General features: G+C 39.7%; 2 protein-coding genes across 6 annotated transcripts in view; one reads left to right on the forward strand and one right to left on the reverse strand.

Moving 5' to 3' along the window:
• LOC122231493 (nascent polypeptide-associated complex subunit alpha, muscle-specific form-like) overlaps nucleotides 1-24,624 on the reverse strand; it is a 120,133-nt gene extending 95,509 nt beyond the window's left edge. Inside the window, exons 1-2 of the mRNA XM_042959614.1 lie at nucleotides 23,982-24,624; nucleotides 23,340-23,950 (exon numbers count right to left, since the gene is read on the reverse strand). Coding sequence (XP_042815548.1) covers nucleotides 23,340-23,950; nucleotides 23,982-24,624 — 1,254 coding nt within the window. The remainder of the gene's footprint in view (nucleotides 1-23,339; nucleotides 23,951-23,981) is intronic.
• Nucleotides 23,870-25,489, forward strand: part of FAR1 (fatty acyl-CoA reductase 1) — a 74,686-nt gene continuing 73,066 nt past the window's right edge. For all 5 annotated transcript variants that reach the window (XM_042959341.1, XM_042959339.1, XM_042959340.1 and 2 more), the window contains exon 1: nucleotides 23,870-24,110. The gene's annotated coding sequence lies outside the window, so the exon portion shown is untranslated. The remainder of the gene's footprint in view (nucleotides 24,111-25,489) is intronic.

Consider the following 25,489-nt stretch of genomic DNA (forward strand, 5'->3'; position numbering starts at 1 on the left):
CTCTGCATTTATTCGGTCTTCTTTAAGTTCTTTCAAAAATTTAATAATTAAAAAAATTATTTCTAAGTATTTTTGATGCTATCACAAACAGATTTTTTTTCTTAATTTTCTGACTGTACTCAACTGATATTTGTACATTGATTTGGCATGATGAAACTTCAGTAAATTAATTCATTTCTAGTTTTAATGGATTCCTTAGGTTTTTCTATATACAGGATTATGTTCCCTGAAAGTATAAGTAGTATTACTTCTTCCTTTCCAATTTGGATGCCATTTATTTATATTTTTTGCTTAATTGCCCTGATTAGACTCTCTAGCACTATGTTGAATAGAAGTGGCAAGAGCAAACATCTTATTATTCCTGATCTCAGGAGAAAGCTTTAAATCTTTAACCATTAAGTATGATGTTAGCTGTGGTCTTATCAAATTGAGGAAATTTCCTTTCTATCTTAGTTTGTTGTGAGTGGCTCAGTCGGTTAAGCATCTGAGTTCAGCTCAGTCATGATCTCACGGTTCGTGAGTTCAAGCCCTGAGTCGGTCTCTGTGCTGACAGCTCGGAGTCTGGAGCCTGTTTCTGACTCTGTGTCTCCCTCTCTCTCTATGCCCCTCCCCTGCTCACACTCTGTCTCTCTGTCTCTCTCTCTCTTGAAAATAAACATTAAAAAAATTTAAAAAAAAGAAATATTGAGATGATCATGTGGGTTTTTTCTTTTTAACTTTATTGTATTAATTTGGTGTATTACATTGATTTGTAGATGTTAAACCAACCTTGCATTCTTGGGATAGGTCCCACTTGCTCATGGAATATAATCTTATATGCTACTGGATGTGCTTGCAAATTCACAAACATGCAGCTAGTATTTTACTGAGGATTTTTTTTTTTACTATATTCATGAGGGATATTGGTCTGTTCTTTCATTTTTTCCTTGTGATGTCTTTGGTTTTGAGATTAGGCTGATACTGGCCTCACAGAATGAGTTGGGAAGCATTCCTTCCTCTTCTATTTCTTTAGAGAGTTTGGTAAAACCCTTAGCAATAGAACTAAGGCCAAGAAAATGAAAGACTGCTTTGTGCTAAATAATTCTACCCTTCTGGGTTATAATACAAAATACTATGTACAAAGATGGATTCTAATGAATAAGGTAATAAATATTTAAGAGATAAAAATCAAGCCAACACATTTTGTCCTAGATAACGTTTACCCATACCTGAATTTTCTAGAGGTAATCTACTTAAGCCATATCATAAATTTATTTTTAGACTAATTTAGTGTTTGTAAAATGGAAATATAGCATATTCCTTGAAAAACATTCAAGCAACAGAGCAACATATCAATAAATTAAAAAAATAAAATCCTATCACCTAGAAATAAACATCAAACTATTTGGTGAACACCATTTTAGATTATGTTTGATATCGCAGCTATTTATGTATTTAAATGTACTCATTGTTTATCTCCAGTCCTTTTATCTTACCTTCACTATACTTAAATTTCATGGATATATGGATTTTATTGAAAGTAATTTTTTTCTAGGACTCCTGGATACAGTGATTTCTAAGTTTCTTTATGCTTAGGAGTATAAATATGCTTCCTTATATGCAAACAACTTGCCTGTGTAGTATTCTTGTCTTCTATTTCAACTTTCTAGGCGTTGCTCTATCTTCTGGCACTGAATATTGCTGTGAAAGAATCAAAGCATAATCCAAATTTCCCATTACAGATCACCTTCTTTTTCTGTGTGGATGCCTGAAGAACACTGTTTAATCCTTGAAATTTAACTGAATTTGACATGTTTCATCTCAGTTCAATCACTCATTTCACTTTTTTTCAGAAACAAGATCGCCTTTTAGTTTGCAGATCTAGTTTCTTTTAATACTTTTTTTCCCCCCTGCTGCACATTTTAGGCTCACTCTTTTAGGGATATTAATTGGACAAGGTTCTCTACAATGCTTTAACATTTGTTTTCTTTTCCTCTTCCATTGTAGTGATTAATTAGGCCTTCTCTTGCGTTAGAAATCTCATTTCAGTTGCGCCTGTAGTTTCTTCATATTTTATATTAATTTGTTAGGTGAAAGTTGGTGTTATTTTGGTCCTTATATTGTCTTCTTAACTCTGAAATCTCCTTTTTCTGTCTCCTATGGTCATTTTATATCGTGTTCAAGCTTTTGCTTTATTAAATTAATATTCTTAGTAAATTTTCTTTAGGTGTAAAGTATCGTGAAATTTTTATTCTGTTCCTTAGTACCTAACATGCATAGTATTTTAAACAGTTATAGATGTTTCTTCTTAAACATTCCCCCATCCCTCTAAACTTTCACCATTCCAGTATGTCACTAGGAAGGGGAGAATGTTTAATGTGTTTTTCTATTTCTACCATATTTTAATTCTATCAGTTAGGATGCTTTTGGCCACAAATAACAAAATCTCTAAAAATGTTTCAAACAAAAACTGTAGTGAAGCCCCCTGATATCCCCCCCTTTTTTGTAATACAAGTGCCTGACTTAAGCTTTGACTGCTGAGACAACCATTACAAAGAGACACCCACTTCAAAGAGGGCTATCTCAAACACAAGTCAGACACACAAATACAGAAACCACCAGGCTCCTTCCCTGTACCAAGGCGCCTTTGTTTCAAAAATCTTGGTAGATTCCCATAACTGGTCTTTTGGGCCACTTGTTTTTCCTCTTCCCGTGCTTTAAATCCCTGCTCTTATGTTTTAAATTCACCATTTAATAGTGAGCCCATGAAAGCCTAGGCCCCGGCCCTCAACTCCAATAAAGCAGAACCCCAGGCCAGTGTGCACTCAGTCTATCTGCCTACAACCTTGCTGTGTGGTGCCATGTGTGCTATGTAATTTACAGGTCCTGTAGGTGCTAAGCCTTCATTTTTACAAAGTTTCTTGATGACTATTGCTGAAAGCCATCTTGCAATCATAAAAAGCACAAGGGCCCATTCAGCCACAACACTGATTACGGACAGTCTGGGACTGGCACAAAACAAAGACATTCTATCTAGTATCTAGAGGTAGTCAGTTCCAAGGCTGGCTCCACAGTTTATGTCATCAAGGATGCAGGCTCTTCCCATCCTTCTCTTCTGCTGTACTCAAAATCACAAGATGGCTGCCACAGCTCCAAAGTTCAAATCCATACATACCAGCATCCCAGGCTGCAAGGTGGGGGAAAGGACTCTGAGGACCTTGTTATTTTTTTAGCTCTCTCTTTTTTTTCAGAAAGGAAAATCTTCCTCAGAACTTTTCTTCTTTATGCCACAACACTTAAACAGACTTCTTCCATTTTGCCAGAAATAGATCGTGTGCCTTCCCTAAATAAGTCCCTGATAAAGAACTGGATTGTCACGATTGGTCTTAAGACAGCGATTCTCAACTGAAGGTGATTTTTGCTTTCTGGCAATCTCTAGAAATAGTTTTGGCTGTTGAAACTTGTGAGAGATGTTACTGGCGTCTAGTGGGTAGAGATCAGGGATGTTGCTAACCATTCTACGAGGCACAGAACAACCCCCCACAACAAACAGGTACCTGGCCCCAAACATCAATAATGCTGAAGTTGAAAAATCCTGGTATGATTATGGTAAGTCATAATTCATCTCATTCTCTGGGGCTTGGCACATTGCCATCCAAACCAAAATCAGGGTTCTATGGGTGTAGATGAAGGGGAGAATATCAGTTGAGTCTACATACTACCTATCCACACACCATTATCTAGTGAGAGGAAACTGATTTTCAGTTAGAATACTAATCAATAATTTATTTTTCTTACCAAAAGAATTGTTAGACTGTCCTTCCTCTGCCATACAAAGGACAAAATAAAACTCAGAGAGAAGTAAAAGGTCTCAGCTGTATACAGAGAAATGCTTCAGAGTTATGCAGTCAGAAAAAGAGAGAACAATTGGGATTTAACAAGTGAAAAATACTTTTACAGAGAATTAGAAGAATAAACTTATGAAAAATAAACTAATCAAAGTAGTCCTTAAAGTGAACTTTGTCAATAACTTTATGAATAAAAATAAGGAGTACATAAAATACAAAATAAATTAGGAATAAAAAAGACATTTATGGTAGAGTATCTCAAAAATATCCATTTCCTAATCCTTGGAACCTGTGAATGTTACTTATATGCAAAAAGGTTTTTTTGTTTGTTTGTTTTGTTTTGCTTTTGGATATGATTAAGTTAGATTGTCATTATATGGGGAGATTATTTTGGATTATCCTGGAAAGCCCAATGTAATCACAAAGGTTCTTATAAAACGGAGGTAGGAAGGGTCAGAGTCAAAGTAAGAAATGTGATGACAGAAGCAGAAGGTGAAGTGATGTGATGGGACCATTAACCAACGAAAGCTAGTGGCCTCTCAAAACCAGAAAAGGCAAGGAAATGGATCCTCTCCCTTAAGCCTCCAAAAGCAACATATCCCTGCTGACACCCAATCTGACTCAATCTCCAGAACTGTAAAATAATAAATTTGTGTTTATTTATCATTAAAGCCACAAAGTTTGTCATTAATTGTTATAGCAGCAATGGGACATCCAAGTGCAAAATGACATAGAATAAGAACAGCATGAGACATAGCATAGAAAATCTCCAGGACTTGCAAAGACAAGAGGAATTGGAACTGGATCAAAAGAGAAGCAATATGTAAACACTAAGTAAGAGTTTTTACCATTTCTCATAGTGAGAAGGGAACTGGATATTTCTGTGGAAATTCACTGTGTATTTGTTATACTTTGATGTATATATTAACCACAGTTCTCCAGAGAACAGAACCCATTGGAGTTTTATGTCTGTCTGTTGTGTATGTGTTTGTAAGGAACTGTCTCATAAAATTGCGAGTGAGGGTAGGCTGGCAAGTCTGAAATCTGTAAGGTAGGCTGGCAGACTGGAAATTCAGGTAAGAGTTTGAGTTGCAGTTTTGAGAATTCTGTAGGGCAGCAAGCTAGAAACTCAGGCAGGGTTCCTATGTTACAGTTTTGAGGACAATTTCTTCTTCATTAGGAAACCTTAGTCTTTGCTCTTAAGACCTTGAACTGATTAGATGAGGCACACTCACATTTTAGAGGGTAATCTGTTTTGTTTTGTTTTTTTAGTTTATTCATTTATTTTGAGAGAGAGAGAGAGAGAGAGAAAGCTCAAGCTGGGGAGGGGCAGAGAGAGAGAGAGACAGAGAGAGAGAGAGAGAGAGAGAGAGAGAGAGAGAGAGAGAGAGATTGAGCCTGATGCATGATGGGCTCGATCCCATGAACTGTGTGATCATGACCTGAGCCGAAACCAAAAGTTGGATGCTTAACCTACTGAGCCACCTAGGCTCCCCAATGGTAAGCTGGTTTATCCAAAGTCTACTAAATTAAATATTAATCATATCTAAAAAATACCCTTACAGAACATCTAGACTAGTGTTTTGACCAAACAATTATGTACTACAGCCTAGCCAAGGTGACACATAAAATTAACCATCACAATGTATATGTGTACATTTAATTCTATAGTAGAATACACTCATTTATTATCAGCAAATCCTTTGTTATGTTCAACAACTTGCCTTATAGTGTTCAGATCTAGATTCTTTTTTTTTTTTAATTTTTTTTCAACGTTTTTTTATTTATTTTTGGGACAGAGAGAAACAGAGCATGAACGGGGGAGGGGCAGAGAGAGAGGGAGACACAGAATCGGAAACAGGCTCCAGGCTCCGAGCCATCAGCCCAGAGCCCGACGCGGGGCTCGAACTCACGGACCGCGAGATCGTGACCTGGCTGAAGTCGGACGCTTAACCGACTGCGCCACCCAGGCGCCCCCAGATCTAGATTCTTAATCTGGAATCCATGGACCCCTGTTGGGTCCCCTATATTCAGGTTAGGGGAGAGGGTTCATGAATTTTTCTGGGGGAGAGATCCATAGCTTCACACACTCTCAGAAGTCTAAAAGGGTCTGATGCTGGCCCAGAAAGGTACAGAGTCCTTATAGACAGATAACTAAACTGAGTGAAACATTTTTGAAATTTGAAGGCAGGATTCTGGTGTCGAACAAGCAGCACCCTTACAGACTGCTCTGGGAGTTGCTCATTACATAAATACAAAGTCCTCACCAACTGTAAGTAATAGATTAGATACATATCGTTGCTTTCCAATAAGGTTTTTCATACCTTACTCATATTACAAGAGAGATGGAACAGTCCAAAATGAGTCTCTTGGAAGCAAGTTTTTGGTCACTACAGTTTTATGAGCTATTTAGTTAATACATGGCCAGAGTGAGCAGCAGTGAGGAGTTTTCCAAATTCTTAGAGATCAGAAAGAATGCTGACCTCTGAATCCTAAACTTATCAACTCAGCACATATGAGAAGCTAGCAAAATGTCTCCAGCACTCTAAGGACAGCTGTGTCCTTTAAATGAATGAATCAATAGAAGAAACTTAGTATTTTAAAGTAGTTCAGACTGCAAAGGGGCTGCACAAGGGAGTTTCTAGGATGATGGAACTATTCTATATGATACTATGGTTGTAGACCTATGACTTAATGCATTTGTCAAAACCCACAAAATTATACATCACAAATAGTGAACTTTTTTACATGCAAATAAAAAAAAAGTCAACAGGATATCCAAGGATCTCAGGATGGAATGCAGTGACAAATGAATCTGATTGTATTACAAATATATGATATAACCTCACTGAAGGAAGTGGGGAAAACAGAAGCTGACCTAAGGAACTTTGGAAAACCATATTTGGACTGGATACTTTAAGGCTAAAGACAAAAAGGACAGATATAAACACTATAGTTGGTAAGGGTCAGCATTTCTGAAACTGCTTTATTTATCTACTAGGACAAAATAAATAAATTAAAGACAACGGGAGCCAGATTTCTCACTTTAAAGAAAGAAATTAAGAAACAATCAAGGAGAGAAGGCTAGAATGAATTCTGTAGTGCTGTATTAGAATTGGAGATGTCTATATGAACTCATGTTCATTTTAATATATATTCATATAGATACAGAAACAAATATAGATATGTGTTTATATGGGTTAATATCTGTGTGTATGTAAACAAACACACACTTATTTGCTAGCTCTGTTCATTGAGTAGACCTGGAAGCAGTGGCAACTCAGTAGCAATGAGCACGTCCAGCACCCAAATCTTGGTTCCTAAATAACATTCTCCAACAAAAGGACACAGGAAGTAACCTGAAAGAGCTCTCAAATCTGGAAGAATTTGGCCAAAGTTGGAACAATTTGAACCACAAAGTAATAATAGTATTCTATTATAATCCAAAGAATAAATATCCATGAGTCCATACTAATATAAACAATTGAATAAATAAGTAGGTAGGTAAGTGCCAGAGAAGAATCAAATTTTCTTTACAGAAGAATTCAAGACAATATTTGTAGCTACTCCCCTCTCCAGGAAGTTGAGCTGATTCTCCCTTTCCTTGGGGGTGGGCTAGACTTGGTGACTTGCTTCCAAAGCACGGAATAGAGGAAAGAAAAACAGTAATTCCAAGTGGAGAAAACTGGCAAGTACCATCTTAAACAAGTGGGTAAGGTTAACATTATCAGTGATAAGTTACATTGATATCATATATCTCCTGATACGATGGGAAGAAAAAGCACTTCACCTTTGTTGTAAGCTTCCTCCAAACTTAATAATCTAGTGTGATCATAAGAAAAACCCAAACTGAAGGACATTCTACACAATATCTGACCTGTACTCCTCAAAAATGTCAATGTCACAAAGGACAAGGAAAGACTGAGAAACTGTGCAAGATTGGAGAGGATTAAGCAAAATATGGTAACTAAATGCAGTGTGGGATCCTGGATTGGATCCTTGAATAGAAAAATGACATTAATGGAAAAACTGGTAGGATTGGAATAAAGTCCATGGTTAATAGCATTATACTAATGTGAGTTTCTTAGTTTTGACAAATGTACCACGATTATGTAAGATGTTAACATTAGGGGGCACTAGATGAATGAAGGTAACCCTCAGTACTAACCTTGCAACTTTTTAGTATATCTAAAATTATTCCAAAAATATAATTAGATTCAGAAAAGCAAAATCTGACAGAGTGTCTAATATAAGAAAAATGTTCTTCCGTTGGTCAGGAATATTTCTCCAGGCCTGAGTGGGCTGAAACACGCCTCAGGTCTGGGTAAGAATTCTCTGTTTATCCAGCAACTTTTGGATTGCTGACTCAGCCTAGAGGGGACTGTGGTCCTGTGAAAAGGAAAGCTCTGAAGAGGTCAAATGAGCATACTGTGACAAGAAATATATATCCCCTAATTATAAATCAATCAACTGGCATCCAGGCCAATTGCATCAACCTCAGAAAATTTAGTTATAAATCTCTCACTGAGAACGTGCTCCTCCCAAGGTCCAAACTATACTTTCTGGACTAGCAAATCTCAAATTGGGAGCCTACGATCTGATGGGTTCCCCCTCTAACTCCTACACACCTCCGTCCTTTTATCCACATTGTTGTTCCAGTCCATTAGGCCTCCTGGCAGCCAGCTCTCCTAGCAGACCTCCAGTAACATCATGCTTGCTTTATACAATAAAACCTATTTCTGATACCTTAGCATCCCTGTTACTTTCTTGAATATTATGAATACCAGTTGCAAAAGTAAAATTCCCGGGGTGCCTGGGTGGTGCAGTAGGTTGAGTGTCTAACTCTTGATCTCAGCTCAGGAGCTCACAGTTCATGAGCTGAGCCCCGCATTGGGCTCTGGACTGATATGGAGCCTGCTTGGGATTCTGTCTCTCCTTTTCTCTGCCCCTCCCTCACTTGCGTGGGCGCTCTCACTGCTCTCTCTGGCTTTCAAAATAAATAAACTTAAAAAAAAAATCAAAAGTGAGATTCCCTCAGGCCCTTCGATGTTTTTATTAAGTAAGAGTTGTGCCTGTATTCTGGAAACATTAGGGTACAATACCATTAAACAATTACTCTAAAATCTAGCTTCCACCAGGTTTTTACTGAAACCTGAAAGAAAGAACATGATTCTCTCCCTGATAATACAACATAATACAACTAACTTCTAAGACTTCGCCTTGAACTTCAAGTTCTTCTGGCCAACATTACTCTAACCTGGTTGTCAATAAATTTTAGTAACTATTGCAATGGAGAGCTTTTTACCACTCAAAGCTCACCAAACCCTGTGTATTGAAAACTATAATGTGTTAATGAGTCAACCAAAAAAATGCAGAGCATTTTATTATGTAATAAGCCAGAATGAAAACTAAGGTTTACAAATATTTGTTTCCTCTTTGTTGTCCAAACTTTATCACCCATAGTTTTTTGTGTGATTATTACAGTCTAAACATGTGACTGTAAAGAAACGGGATGAGTAATTTTTGACTGGCAGAATTTTTGTTTTATTACTACAGACACGCCTGTATTTAGACTGTGTGCCTGACTTGTGTGTATTCTCCCCAGGACTAGGTAGAGGGTGGGATATTTCCTTCCCTTCCCTTTACACTGGGGATGAGCAGTTAATCCCTCCTTACATTCCTCTTCTCTGGGGTCTGATCCTAGTCAGGGTCTCAATGCCTCGACTCAGTTTCCCTTCCATTCTGGTCCCCATTTCTGTGCTGTGCCCATGGTAGTGAGAGAACAGTCACTTGAATTTTGTCATTTACCTTAATAAACCTAAATAAAGTGCATATAATGCAATCTCTTTTTAAAAAAAGTTTTTAAAGTTTGAGAGAGAGAGCACAAGCGCGCACGCAAGAGAGTGGGGGAGAGGAAGAGAGAGAGGGAGAGAGAATCCTAAACAGGCTTCTGTACTGTCAGCACAGAGCCTGACACAGGGCTCGATCCTATGAACCGTGAGATCCTGACCTGAGCCGAAATCAAGAGTTGGATGCTCAATCGACTGAGCCACCCAGGCGCCCCTTGATACATCTATTTTATTTACAAATTTATTAACTTCCTACTCTTCCCATCTTTTTCATGTAATCATATACTTTCAAGTAAAGATACATAGTAGGCAGAGTTCAGGGGAGAAGATAAGCCTGGATGTTTACATTTGGGAATTGTCAGCATCCATAATCCATATGACTTCTGAAATTCACCCTGAATGAAGGCACCAGCTTCAATCCTTACACTAAATTTTAGTAAAGCTCAATTTCTTTTTCATTTTTAAATAAATACATTAAAAAATATATATGCAATAAGAAGCTCTTCTATTTTCCTCCTGTACATGCCTGGGGTGCTTGAGTTTGGCTTTGCAAAGCACTGTTCGGGGACAGAGAAATCCAAAGGCTGAGTTCTATGAAATCTCCATTTTCAATTTTATTACAAACTGCCAATTGCTTTTCAAAATGCAATGTACTAATTTATAAGCAATTAATGAAAGAGTTCCTATTTCTTCACATCCTTCCCTAAACTTTATATTATCAGACTTCATACCTGTCAGTCTGTGCACTGACCTCTCCCCTCAGGGACCAGATTTCTGCTCTAACTGGCTAGATTAAGATTCTTCACTCTCACCTTAGCACAAGACTTTTTATCCTTCAAGGTTTGTGAGAGTAAGATATAGTTCTAGAAAAATAAAATTCATTAGTGGACCAATAATTAAATATGAATTTAATAATTTATTCTTTTCTCATCCCTAGCAAATATTTTAAACATAGTCACATAAATAAGTAATAAATATGTAAAAAAAAAAAAAAAAAGCGTTACAGAGAGGACGCCTGGGTGGCCCAGTTAAAGCCTCCGACTTCAGTTCAGGTCACAATCTCGCAGTCCATGAGTTCCAGCCCCACGTCAGGCTCTGTGCTGACAGCTCAGAGCCTGGAACCTACTTATTTTTCTATTTATTTATTTATTTACATCCAAGTTAGTTAGCATATAGTGCAACAATGATTTCAGGAGTAGATTCCTTAATGCCCCTTACCCATTTAGCCCATCCCCTGCTCCCACAACCCCCCCAGCAACCCTGCTTGCCTTTCTTTTTAAAAAAAAAATTTTTTTTTTTACGTTTATTTATTTTTGAGACAGAGAGAGACAGAGCATGAATGGGGGAGGGTCAGAGAGAAGGAGACACAGAATCTGAAACAGGATCCAGGCTCCTAGCTGTCAGCACAGAGCCCGATGCGGGGCTCAAACTCACGGACCGCGAGATCATGACCTGAGCCGAAGTTGGCCGCTTAACCGACTGAGCCACCCAGGTGCCCCCCTGCTTGCCTTTCTTAAGTCACCAAGGCAGTTGCTCCTCTGAGTTCCCATTGAATATCCTTTTAGGTTTTAAAAACTTCATTTTGAGGGAGAGAGTAGGGGAGGGGCAGAGACAGAGAGAGAGAGAGAGAGAGAGTGTGTGAGTGCAGGGGAAGGGCAGAGAGGGAGAGAGAGAATCTCAAGGAGCCTCTGTGCTGACAGCATGGAGCCCAACACAGGGATCAATCTCACAAACTGTGAGATCATGACCTGAGTCGAAATACATGCTTAACCAACTGAACCACCCAGACACCCCCCCCATAGAATATTCTATTGACTGTTCTCATAGCACTTATATTTTATTGTGTTTATCTCTTTTTGCCATCTTGACTGATGCTGTTCAATAGAAACCTACCACAACCCACATGTAGTTTTAACTTTTCTACTAGCCACATTAAAAACAGATGAAAAGATTTTCATATTTTTATTTAACCCATTATATCCCACATATTGTCATTTCAACATGTACCTGATATAAAATTTATTAATGAAGTAGTTTAGCTTACTTTCTGGTACTATGCCTTCAGATTCCTATGTGTTTTTTGAACTAGCATATTGCATATTAGCAGATTGCAATCTGGACTGGCCACATTTCAAGTGCTCAATAGTCACATATATCTAAGTGGCTCCCAGATGGGACAGTTAGTGTGAGCTTCAAAAGGAATCCTATCTTGTTCATTGTTTTATTCCCAGGTACCTGATTTGTAAGAAATGCCTAATAAATGCTTGTTAAATGAATGAATGAACAAATGAACAATGATAAAAATAGCTAGGGTTGATTGCTTGCAATGTGAAAAGTCACTCTGATAAGCAATGTACATAACTTTCCTTATCAGCAAATGCTTGGTTGGCATTCAATGGCTATTTAACAGTTATTAGATAATTATGTAGTCTTGGGAAAGCCACTTAACTTCTTATAATCTCAATTTACCTATTTGTGATAGGACAGAGGGTATGGCCAAAGTGACTCTGAAGACCAGTTCTAAAATAGGGTGGATATAAAAAAAAAACTTAAAAAAAATTTTTTTATATTTATTTTTGAGAAAGAGTGAGCCGGGAGGGGCCGAGAGAGAGGGAGACACGGAATGTGAGCTGTCAGCACAGAGCCAGAAACAGGGCTCGAACTCGTGAACTGTGAGATCATGACTTGAGCCAAAGTGGGATGCTTAACCAAATGAGCCAACCAGGCGCCCCCCCCAACAACTTTTTTTTTTTTTTTAATGTTTATTTTTGAGAGAGACAGAGCGTGAGCAGGGGAGGGACAGAGAGAAAGGGAGACACAGAATCTGAGGCAGACTCTAGGTTCGGAGCTGTCTGCACAGAGCCTGACTGGGACTCTAACTCACAAAGAGCGAGATCATGACCTGAGCTGAAGTCAGACACCTAACTGACTGAACCACCCAGGCATCCTTAAAATAGAGTGGATTATAAATAAATGCAGGAGATGGGTAAGAAGTTTAAGGAAACAATGCTGCACAACAGAAAGGTGCATGCTTTGGAATTAGACACATGATATTAGAATTCCCAACTCTGCTACCTCGTATATGCTCTTAGGCAATTTAATTAGATCCCCTAATCTTCTATTTCCTTATCTGTTAAATGGAGACAGTAAGACCTACCTTGTTGTGAGGTTTGTAAATAATATCTTCAAAGTGTTTGGCACTTAGTAAATCTTCAAAAACTAGAAGATAGGCATTATTATTGGCTCTAGGAAGTCTTTTGCACTTTTTTCAAAGATTTAACAATTTTAAAGGTAAGTGTTTAGATAGGGCTTATCATGTGTTAAGTGCTTTAAAATATTAACTCACTTAGCTTCACAACACCCCCATGAGATAGGTGCTATTATTGTCATTTCCATTTTACCCCTGGGAAACTGAGGTATAGAGGATTAACTTGCCCAAGGTCACTAGGTAAGTGGTGTTGCTAGGATTCTACACCCAGGAGTTCAGTTCTGGTGTCAGGACTCTTAATCACTATGCCTTCTTATTCTCAAGCCAACCATTGCCTAATTCATGAGAAAAAACCCTGCAATTGGCTGCTCTAATAAATATAACATTAATGAACTGGTTTTGTTTATGGAAAACTAATCTGTGCACTCTGCTCTGGAGAGTAAGAGATTAGAGACTGCATCAAATGTAAATCTTAGTTCCTTGAAGAGTCACACCTTTGTATTTAATGACAAATTCTTATACATAGGTGTGGTTTTCTGCCTGAGGTTCTCCCAGTTTGGGGCCTTTGTTTGCAAATATTTCTGGAAGCAGACCTCTCCTTAGAAGCTCAAGGATGTGACAGCACTTATCTTTAGAGACTTAATGCAGAGTTCTCAAAAAGCACCACCCAAATCCAGGAAGTAGGTGAGTCAGAGTGTATGGCTGACACTTTGGACACATGTGATGCTGGAATACAGATGATCATCTAGTCATCCCCATTTTTGGGCATCTACAGGAGCTCTGTCCTGATTTATGTACAAAGAGAGTTAATCTCCAAGAAAGAAAGAAAGAAAAAAAAAGGAGACAGGAAAAAGAAAAGAATAGTCTCCAGGTCTCAGGGAGACCCTCATTGCCCCCAAACGAGGTCTGAACAATGACAATGCCACCCACAAAAAAGGGGAAAAACGAGGAAAGAAACTGACCAGCAAGATGGCTTCTTTTTTTCACAATTATTCTTGCAAAAGATAACAGACAGTACATCAAGAATATTACAAATACTGTTCCTCTTCTTTCCAACATCTGTGAGCTACCAGGACACTTTAATCAATAGAGGAGATAGTTGAGAATGTAGGGGAGGCAAAATTTTACCTCTACTTTAGCCAGGCCTGAGATTAAACTGATATGACAGATTAACAGGAGAAAAGTATATAAACTTAGATGTTTTATATGACATGGGACCTCTCATAAGAAAGACCCACAGAAATGGCAAACCCACACGCTTTTACATTAGCTTGAAAAAAACAAGGCAATTGTGGAAAAGTAACTACACCATACGGGGAGGCTAAAGGAAGATAAGTGTTATTTTAACATGGTCTATTTATACAGGATTCTCTTGGCTTTGATTCCCCCCATTGAAGAATGTTCCTTTTTTCCTGGTATAGGGAGCACACTTTCACACAGGAGTGTTTATCTCCTGCTTTCAGGAAGAACAGGGGAGATTAGACTACCCTTCTTTGCATCTGCTGTTTTTGAAGTGCCTTCAGTTCAAAATAGTCCTTATGCCAAAGTGGCATATTCTGCCTTCTTTCCTTCTCCCCCTTTGACAATTCCCCCAAAAGATTCATGGTCCAGAATCTGAGTTTCTATTCTATTTCTCAGTGATTCAGTCTCTTAGTCTTGAGGATAGGTCCGTTCATTTAAAGAGCTGTCCATTCAGGACGCAATGGTGCAGATGAGGGTAGCTGTTCATCTCCAGCAATCTCCATACGATATGAGCAATCAGGCATTTACTGAGGGGTATTTTTCACAGAAACTAAAGAAAAACAAATATTAATGGTTAAAAACTTAGTTTCTGAGTCCAGAGGGCAGCTTAAGATTTAAGCAAGAAGTTTCTTTATATGGTAGAATGAAGATGTCAGTTGTAATTTGACAAATTTCCTGGTTTGTAGTTTGAATGTCCCTTGTTACATTTACTGGGTGTTCCAGTGAATTTTCTGAGTGGCCCACATGAGTAGACATGAAGGTTGTTTATCTGTGATCTGTTGTGGTGATTTTCTGAAGTTTATATCAGGTCATCCAGCTTTAGCTTGTAGGACTAAGGGAAAAGGGAAAATCATTCTTTGTGATATCAAGTCAGAAGGGTGGGAAAAATGGTAAATGTTAGTTTGGAGAGTTGTGGCCACATACTGGAGGAAACTAGAATTTCAGGATCCAGACCAATTTGTAGTCAGATAACTAAACCTCGAAGACAATAAACAGGGCTAGAGTCTTTTTATTTATTTATTTTTTTGAGAGAGAGAGGGAATGAGTGAGTGAGGGGGAGAGAGAGAAAGACTCCCAAGAGGGGCAGAGAGAGAGAGAGGGAGAAACAGAAGCAGTGCTCACCCGAAGCAGGGCATGAGCTCACCGGATGCAGGACTCAAACTCACCAACCGTGAGGTCATGATGGCCTGAGCCGAAGTCAGATGCTTAACGACTGAGATACCCAGGCACTCAGGGCTAGAATCTTCATTGTAAGAGTGGATAGCTTTTCACGGAAATGTAGTTTTCTCTCTAGAGTCAATCCCATTTTTATTAAATATAATTACAGTGAAACTATTTTGTTTGTAAAATAAGTTTAGTCTCATTAAACTTGGCCTGATTATTTACATAAGTGTGGCGAGAATAGTGATTTATCACATAGGTTCTTTTCAAGTCTGTTCTGTTGGAACTTTTAATAAGGAATCTTAGATTGAGCCTTTAAAAGCCATTTAAGGCTAAGATATGAAGCCAAGAATTTGCTATCACACTTTGCCTGTAGCATACATAGATTTGGGTGAATTCCTCTCTTCTCAAGCACCCAATACATGTTAAGGTTTTTGGGCCTGCCAAGAAGTAACCTTCCTTATTCACCTGTAGGGCTGGGAATCCTGTAAACAAGATATGGGGCTGGTATTTCAAGAGGCTTTATAAGCATTAGCTCCCTAAAGTCAACCTTAGTTCCTTAAATCCATCTGGTCACATTTGAGTCTATGTACATCATTGTCAAATATGACATTACAGTCCAAGCCTTGATAGTGTAATCAATGTTTCCAATCATGTTCTATTATAAAGAGAACAGATTCTCATTGAACCTATGAAAACAACTATATCATCATGAATAAGAATATTTATGAAGAGCCTCTAAATTTTGGAGGGATCAGAGAGAAAAAGATAAATATTTTAAGTTTTGTTCACAAAGGCATAGACTATCAAATTGAGATAAGTTACAGATAGCTTCAGAAAAAGAGAGAAAAAGGTTTTCTTAAATCTGGAAGACAAAATATTAAAGGTCCAACAATGCTTTAAATAAGAAGTCATAAAACTGTAATCATCATCATCAGTTCATTCATGTACTTTCTTTTTTTTTTTCAAATAAGCTCTATGCCCAAAGTGGGGCTTGAACTCCTATCCCTGAGATCAAGACCTGCATGGTTTACCAACTGAGCCTGCCAGGAGCCCCCATCTATTTACTTGCTGTTTGCTTGATCTTGGGTTAGCAGTTTTATGAACGAATCAGTTTCTCCATTAGAATTCTAGAAATTCTGGAGCCCAGATGGCTCATTGGTTTAAGTGTCTGTCTCCTGATTTCAGCTCAGGTCATGATCCCAGGGCTGTGGGATCAAGCCCTGCATTAGGCTCTGTGCCAAACATTGAGCCTGCTGAAGATTCTCCCTCTCTCTCTTCCTCTCTCCCCTTCTCTGCCCCTCTCACTTGCCCTCTCTCTCTCTCTCTCTCTCTCTCTAAAATAAAAAAAAATTAAAAAAATTTTTAAAAAGAATTCTAGAAATTCATATCCCCTTTAGTGATATAATCTTAGAGTTATCAGAAACCTGTATTTTAGAGTACTTGTCAGCGTCCTTTCCATGATCTCTTTAGAGATGAAGCAGTTTTGCTTGTAGTTGACTATAAGTGTTCTCAGAGAACAATCAAGAGTAAAGCAATAATGATTTATGAATGACAAAAGACTTAAAAATAGCCATGGTTAAAGATCTGCTGAGAGTTCACTATTAAAAAATGATACAATTAACAAAGAACATTTGGTTATTTCTGTGACATGCAATGTTTTCAAGTAATAATTAGAATTATGACTGATTATACAGACAGTAAGGACACTCACAGATTCCTAGGAATTTTGTACAATTTTTGAAATATTGGTAACATACACAAATAAGATCTAAAGAAAGTTAATTATCACTTGTATTTGACAATGTTTCTCATACAATTAACATCTCAAAAAAGCTGATTAGTTTAATCTCATTTCATAAGGGTAGACAACAAATCTTTGAGATCACCTAGGGACCCTTATAGAAATTCCAAAGTTGGTTCCAGGTCAAAAGACTTCATTTTGAATTTGATTTGGGGAAATTTGTCAAAAACACTTAAACGTTTAAAATACTCCATTAAGGGGGCGCCTAGGTGGCTTGGTCGGTTAAGCATTGGACTTCAGCTCAGGTCATGATCTCACGGTCCGTGAGTTCGAGCCCCGCGTCGGGCTCTGTGCTGACAGCTCAGAGCCTGGATCCTGTTTCAGATTCTGTGTCTCCCTCTCTCTCTGCCCCTCCCCTGTTCATGCTCTGTCTCTGTTTCAAAAACAAATAAACGTTAAAAAAAGTAGTTAAAAAAAAAAATACTCCATTAAGTAGTATCCCAGGGACAAAATGCTTAGCTATTGATCTAATTAAAGTGGCAATTAAAAGATTTTAAAGGTAAATATAGAAAGTCATATAATTGTTAAAAAAACAAACAAACCCTCAGCTCCTTTCGTATCGAAGACTCAGTTTTCCTAAGTAATCAGATCTGACAAAGACAACGTGAAGTACAGGAAATTATTCCGATAAGTCATAAAATCTTTATTTCCTTGGCAGATAACACAAAAGAAAAACCTTTTATAATCTCTTATTAAAAGCAGACCAATAATCTAAGAAACTGTCATTTTAATGGGGAGAAAATTAAATTCATTTTCTATATTATTGAGGTCATTTTACAAAACTCTTATATTTGATCCATTTAATTTTGGCTAGCTTTGACCTTGTAACATAAAATTTGTTTTCCACAAAACTGCAATTTTCTACATCCATTTAGATTTTGTCTTATTCCTTTTCTCTTTCTTATTCTGGAACACTTAGTCATTTTACTTTAGACAAACTACTCCTTTTTTTTTCCAAAAACACATCCTACATTCATCATACCTTCTTTATTTAAAAACACATCCCATTCTCCTCCTATACTTTGTACACAAAGGTTTTTTTCCCTTTGTTATTATTTTTAGTAGTTTTATTTTCATATATAGATTATAAATTTTAACCATTAGTAACCTTTATTTTCCAGTGAAAATCAGGAAGCAAGTAATTGTGAACTATTATATATTAACATCCTGCAATAGGTTAGTAAACTTGTGACTACATAATTATAATTATAAATTATAATTATAAAAATTTATAATTTTTAGAGACTTATGCTTTTTCATAGTACAATTTTTTAAGGTGGTAAAAGATATGTTTACTATCTTAAATATCTTTTTTCTCTCTATAAAAATTAAGAAGCCAAAAGTGTAAAAACTTTTGTTCAGCAATTAATGTTTTAGTATATTTCCTTATTTGAAAATGATCTAGATATTCAATGAATATCCACAATTTAACTTAATATAACTTCAAGGTTTCAAGTTTCCAAAAAGATTTTGGAAACTACTTTTAAGTAGACACAATACTTTGCTTACTGAAACAAAGGTAGCATAATCTTAAGTTATTCTTCTGTAGATAAATCAGCCAAATTAAAAAAAAAAAATCATAGAAGGAAAGAACTTAAAAGTGAAAACATATGGCTCTCTCCAAGTTTTATTTTGTACTGCTGTGTTTGACATACATAAAGAATTTATTTTTATTGTACATCTTATTTTTAAACTGAATTTATAATTTTACAATCTTAAACATCTAGTAGAGATAAACTCATTGGATTAGTAAACCCAAGTAGAAAAAGTTGTATGTCTTCATTTATGTTTAATGTTTACAACTCTGAAGACATGATTGTTTTTATTAAACCAACTAGCTTTTATTTACCAAAAATTGTTCTAGATCTTGTGAACTTGAAAAACACTTGGGTTAGTTTCTGTATTTCTGAGTTTTGGGTATACTTAATTTATACAAGTGCTTTTTTTTTTTTTACCTGACTAAATAGAGCTCTTTTACAAAGTAATTTTGGCAATATCATATGAAGGTAGAAAAATATCATATTACATAACATATACACCTAGACACAGACCTGCAAAAAGAGATCTTAGAGTTTTCATTTTAAATCTCAGCCATAAGTTAGGTATAAACTCAGAAACATAAAACTTACTAACTTATAAAAAAAAAAAAAAACAAAAAAAAAACAAAAAAAAAAACTTACTAACTTATATGAGAGTTATCTTTGCCTTGTTAATTTTTTAATTTGCTCTTCCTATCAGTATCAAGAGGGCGTTTATTTAGGGATGAGAGCTCTGTGAAAAACCTTTTTAAAAAAGATAAAAGTCTAAATATTCAAGAGTATACTGTCTTTTTATTTAAAAAAAATTTTTTTTTAACGTTTTATTTATTTTTGAGACAGGGAGAGACAGAGCATTAACAGGGGAGGGTCAGAGAGAGGGAGACACAGAATCTGAAACAGGCTCCAGGCTCTGAGCTGTCAGCACAGAGCCCGACGCGGGGCTCGAACTCACGGACCGAGAGATCATGACCTGAGCCGAAGTCGGCCGCTTAACCGACTGAGCCACCCAGGCGCCCCTATACTGTCTTTTTAAAATGAAGTATAATTGACATACAATGTTGTGTTATATTAGTTTCAGAGGTATTTTGATTTAACAATTCTATACATTACTCAGTGCTCACCAACAGTGTAGATACCATCTATCACTATACACTATTACAATATTCCCTATGCTGTATTTTTCATCTCCATGCCTTATTATATAACTGGAAGTTTCTACCTCTTAATCCCTTTTGCCACTCCTACCCCTATCTCCCCTCTGGTAACCACCAGTTTGTTCTCTGTATTGAAGGGTCTGTTCATTTGTTTTGTTTTCTAGATTCCACATATAAGTGAAATCACATGGTACTGTCTTTCTCTGTTTGACTTAATTCAGAAAATATACCTATTTGAATCAAAAAACAGTATTCCTCTTTATGGTTTAAAATCAGTAGGCCTGGGGTGCCTGAGTGGCTCAATAGCTTAAGCATCTGACTTCAGCTCAGGTCATGATCTCATGGTGCATGAGTTCAGGCCCAGTATCAGGCTCTGTGCTGACAGCTCAGAGCCTGGAGCCTGCTTTGGATTCTACGTCTCCCTCTCTCTCTGCCCCTCCCCCACTTGCGTTGTCTCTCTCAAAAATAAACATTAAAAAAATTTTTTTTAAATCAATAAGCCTTTTATCCCTTAACCATAGATATAAGAGGAGTCCCCAAGGAGTGCAAAAGATGCAGCCCTCCCCAAATCCAGTAAGTTCATTCCCAGAGTCAGCTTAAGAACGCAGACTTTCATTGTCACAGGCTTAAGGTAAGAACAGTGTTTATGAACCTGATGTCTCTTGTTATCTGTGGGAAGATGAGATGCTTCCAACTATAGACCAGCTAATTTGTGTATTGGGTGGATGATATTAGGATGAGAGTTTCCTAACACTAATGAAGGTGAGGCAACAAGCCCCCTCATGGACAGGGACCTCTCATTAAGACAACCTTCCTTAGGAGCTGGTAATGTTGGACAAAGAGAATGCTGCTTGTCATGTTGTATCTTGGGTTGCCAGCCTGTTTGTCTGGTTACCTGACTCAAGCCAACACTTGTACCTTCCGGCTGGTGGAGAACTAAAGCCAAACTCTGAAGACAGAACAAGATGAAAGGAATATCCCATCTTACGATTTTTCCCCCTTATGATAAATACCCCAAAAGACAGACAAGGAAAACAAAGACTAGCAACCTATGGATAATACCAATGGGTGGGGCGCCTGGGTGGCTCGGTCGGTTAAGCGTCCGACTTCGGCTCAGGTCATGATCTCGCGGTCCGTGAGTTCGAGCCCCGCGTCGGGCTCTGTGCTGACAGCTCAGAGCCTGGAGCCTGTTTCAGATTCTGTGTGTCTCCCTCTCTCTCTGACCCTCCCCCATTCATGCTCTGTCTCTCTCTGTCTCAAAAATAAATAAACGTTAAAAAAAAAATTAAAAAAACAATACCAATGGGTAACCAGGACCAAACTTACAAGAGTCACAATTCAAAGAACTAATTTTTATAAATGTCTTTATCCTGTCAATCTTCCTTCCTTCCTTCCTTCCTTTCTCTTTCTTTTTTGTCTTTCTTTCTTTCTTTTTAAGTAATCTCCATATCCAACATGGGGCTTGAACTCACAACCCTGGGATTAAGAGTTGGATGTGCTACTGACTGAGCCAGCCAGGCACCCCTGCCAATCTATATTTAGAGAGAAAAAAAGATGCTTTTATTATTCTTGTTTTGGCTGGGCCTATAGGCAGAGATTTGAGATACTGGTATGTGTAGCATATGTGTTTCTGGGTTTATTCCTACATGTTTTCTCAGTAATACATGGTATTTCTCTTTAGGTTGTAAACTATTTTTTAATAGGTTTAAATTATTTTTGTTTGGTGTAATTTACCTTTGTTTACAGAACGGTGTTTCTATAGCAAGGATCAAAAGCACATACAGTATTTTATATTTGAATAAAATTACAAGGCAGTTGATTCCAATATATATGGCAGCCCAATTCTCAGGCCTCTTGTTGAAAGATGGGGAAAGCATTTGAATGAATGATTACTTTCTTTGGTATTACTACATTTTATAGGTTAGACTCTAGGCAAAATCCTTCATCACCTTTTGTGGAGACTATTACTCACTCTTTGTAGATATATGAATTCTTTGGATCCATTTAAGAATGATGGTGCAGAGGGACACTGGCCAATCCAACAACATGCCCTCCCCGTGAGTTTGTACCATGTTGGAGAGTGAACCATTGTTTTAATTTTAAGTCCTCCTTCAGAAAGCCCATCTTGGGGGGCCTGTGGTGGGGAGTGTCTCTGCTGGAGGTGCATGTTACATACACAATGACTTTAATCAAATGAGATGCCTTGATGCTCTCAAACCTAGTTATTTTTGAATTTCATAATGTACTCATTCAGCAATTACTTAATTTCTTCATGTGTTTTCCTCAGAACTAAGTAATAGTTTGTATCTATCTATCTATTGAAAAAAATCAAGATGTTTGCACAGAAACTAAAAAATCTGCAATGAAAGTATTCTCCAGAAATAGTGTCTGAATTGCACATGCCGATAAATCTCAGCAGTGGTGGACTTAGTTCTTCTGAGAATATGCCCCTCAATTCCCTAGGCTGGGCTCGATCCTCTTTATATATATTCCCTCACCCTGAATTATATAGGAATGATCCATTTGAGGTCTTCCTCTTATACCCTATGCTCTATGGAAAAATACTGTCTTACCTGACTTTACACGCCTAGTTCGGGGGCAGGTACTTTAAACCAAGGCATTTATCTGAATTGAACCGCTTAATGACTCAAGTAGTAAATATGAATCACGTAATCTGTTTTGCTGCCGGTGCGTGCTCTTTCACAAGCTAGAATTCGGCCCACAGGTCTTATGTTTGTTCTGGAAAGGTGGTTATTGACCCATTTGTAACAAGTGTTTCACCTTGGCCCGGCGATTTCACAATTCTGCTTCTGGACTGGGTTCTAGGCACACACTATCTGGTGTCACCTATGGGAATGCCTCATCCCTGAGGGCAAGCGGCTTTGTTGGCTTTGTGGTCCTGGGCCCTCCTGCAGGAACGACTGTACCTGGCCCGCTGGGCTGGTCGGTGAGCTCCTCCAGGGCAGAAGCCATGGTATGTCAATGAAAATTTCCTGGGTTCGGAGCTCTGGTCGGCCACAAAGTAGGCAGCTCGGTAAATTATTGCAGTTTCCAACTAGGTGAGGCAGAATGGGTGCTTTGGGGCCACTAACGGGGCCAGGCACTGAAACAAGCCCTACACCCTCAAAGAAAAATCACTCGGAACCATCTTCGCGCATCCTGAAGTATCAACCCGTGCGCGCTAAGTCTCTGTGCCCAGAGCTTTCACTCATTTAAAATTCTCAACAATCCTTTTCTTTTTCCTCCTCTGATTTGCAGTTTTTGAACGATGGCTGGCTAAATCCTAGTGAGACTGTTGATACCGCGGGAGTCTCACCGTCATGGGAATGTTATTACAGTTATTCTCACAATCCTTTTATTTTTTTTTTTATAAAAGAGGGATTATACAATATTCTATATTAAAGTGTCGTGAGTGCACTAACCTGAACTGTACGGCTGGGTACATTTTTACATACGGATACCACCCAGATCGAGAGACAGAACGTTTCCAGCTCCCCGTAGGTTCCCTTGTGGCCCTCCCATCCCCCTGAGGTAACCGTTATTCAACTTCTCTCACCAGCGGGAAGTTTTGCACTGCGGCCTGATTTGGTCCACGGGGCTGGACGAGGCGCACGCTCTGCTCGCTCCCTACAAAGCATCGCGCCGAGGTTCCGGGAGTCCACCACCGAGCGACAACTCCCCGCTCACAGACCCCGCGTAGGCGGTGCGGGAGCACGCCACAATGGCCGCCCGCGCTCTCCCGCACGGGCCTCGCCGCATTCTCCCACCCTTCCAGCGGGTACCTCTCCCGCGCCACCGCCAGCCGGGTGTGGCCCTGGGCGCGACCCGCCGGAACGCTAGCGGCCAGAGAGGCGCTCCTGAGCCCGGGATGTGGGCCGCGCGCCCATTGGCTGAACTTTCCTGCTTGGGCCGGCCGGCGGCAGAGCCCGCCTCCCGGCCCTCTTTCGGCGCTCCCATTGGCCGTTCGCGTCCCACCCGCGCCCGCTCCCGCCCCCAGCCCGCCCAGATGGAAACGGGGTTGAGGGGGTGGGAGGGCGAGGCGGGGAGGGGGGGTCGAGGTATCCTCCCGGTAAGGGGGCGCGAGAGACAAGACAGGCCAATCCGGACAAGACGTGGAAAAGAGGCTCCGCGCCAGCCAGTCACATCGCGAGGTCCGGGTCGGGGAGGCTGACGCGAGTGCGGGCCGCAGCCAATGGGCGTGCCACTACCCGTCCGCTCTTCAGCAGCCGGTCGGGGGTGGTGGAGGAGCGAGTGAGGAGAGCGCGACGGCGGCGGAGACATCGCTGGACGGCCAGGGGGAAAGCGAGGCCCGAGCCTCTGAGTCTAGGTGAGAGACAGCGACGCCGGGCGGGAGAGGCGGGCTGCGGGCCCCTCCTCGCCTGGCCCGGGCCGCGGCTGCGGGAGCCGGGGCGGCAGGCCGCCGGAGGCGACACCCGCCGCCCCGCCCCGCCCCCGCCCCCACCCTGGGCCGCCCGCAGCCGGGGGCGCCCGCCTGTCTCTGCCCGGATGGTCTGAGCGCTGCTGGGACCGGGCCGCCGCCTTCCAGACTGCCGGGCTGGCGAGCGGGGACGCAGGGAGGGGCCTGGTTTGCAGCCGCCGAGCCTTGGGGGCTCAGTCTGGTGTGGGGAGGCCGCATAGAAGTGGCGAGGGTGGGGGGGGGGGCGGGTAGTTAACGGAGGAGCGGGCTCTTGTGCTCCAGGGGGGCAAAAGAGGCCTGTGATTGAAGGATTTTCTGGTCCGACGAGGAAGAAAGTGATGGGGAAAGGGTGATGCTCAGAAAAGGGTGCCCGGGGAGAAGGTGCGGAACCGGGGAAAGTGACTGGCCTTTTGGAAGTAGGCATTGATAGAGGATGGGGGGAAATCAGCTGGGAGTGAAGGGAGGTAGGGTTTGTTTGTTTCTGTTTTTGTTTTTTGGAAGGTTAAGATCTCTGGACAGACCGGGACACGTGGGTTTGGAGTAAGAGGCACCTACTCCAACCGGAAGGTCCCTGAGAAAAAGGTTTTAGGTGAGGTGTGGATGGAGGCTGTTTGACTAGAAGGCGTTAGGTGGCCAGTTAGGAGAAAGTATACAAGGAGCAGATGAGGTAGGCTTATTATGATAGCTAAAAGGTGTGGATCTTTTATGACTAAGTGGGCAAGAATAACTGCTTTTTGGGAGAGACTGGAGAGTGTCTCAGGTAGGAGTTAGTCAAGCCAGGTTTATAGGTTCATTCACTACTCATCGTGGGCCAAGCACTCAGAATTAACTCTCACTACTACTGACGCTGATTGTGCCCCCCACCCCCACCATCCCGGGACAGTTCATCTGATTGTTTTGCCACAGCAGCACACAAACTCACCCTCTCAAAAGTAAAGGCACAAATATTGTTTGCTTTCGATTGGATGGCAGTGCGGAATCGTTTAATTTCATGTTGAAAAAAAATTAGACCATGTTGGTTTAAAGTATGAAGATACTTTCAGAAAATCTGCCCTGTAGGGGAATTTAACTGTCTTGTTGAGCGCATGTAATACAGCATAAAAATGATGCAAGATCTCTTACAGTAACACAGTGACAATTAACACATAAGTACAATTCTGTTACTGTAGGATCAACCAGTTCCACGCAGTAGAATTTGATTACGCATCATGCTTGTTGGGGAGGTTTTTAGCCTTGGGAAGAGTTTTGTACCTAAGTAGGTTCAACGTTTTTTTTCACTTAGAGGAAAG

This window comes from Panthera tigris, chromosome D1 (assembly GCF_018350195.1).
Source record: "Panthera tigris isolate Pti1 chromosome D1, P.tigris_Pti1_mat1.1, whole genome shotgun sequence".
NCBI lineage: Eukaryota > Metazoa > Chordata > Mammalia > Carnivora > Felidae > Panthera > Panthera tigris.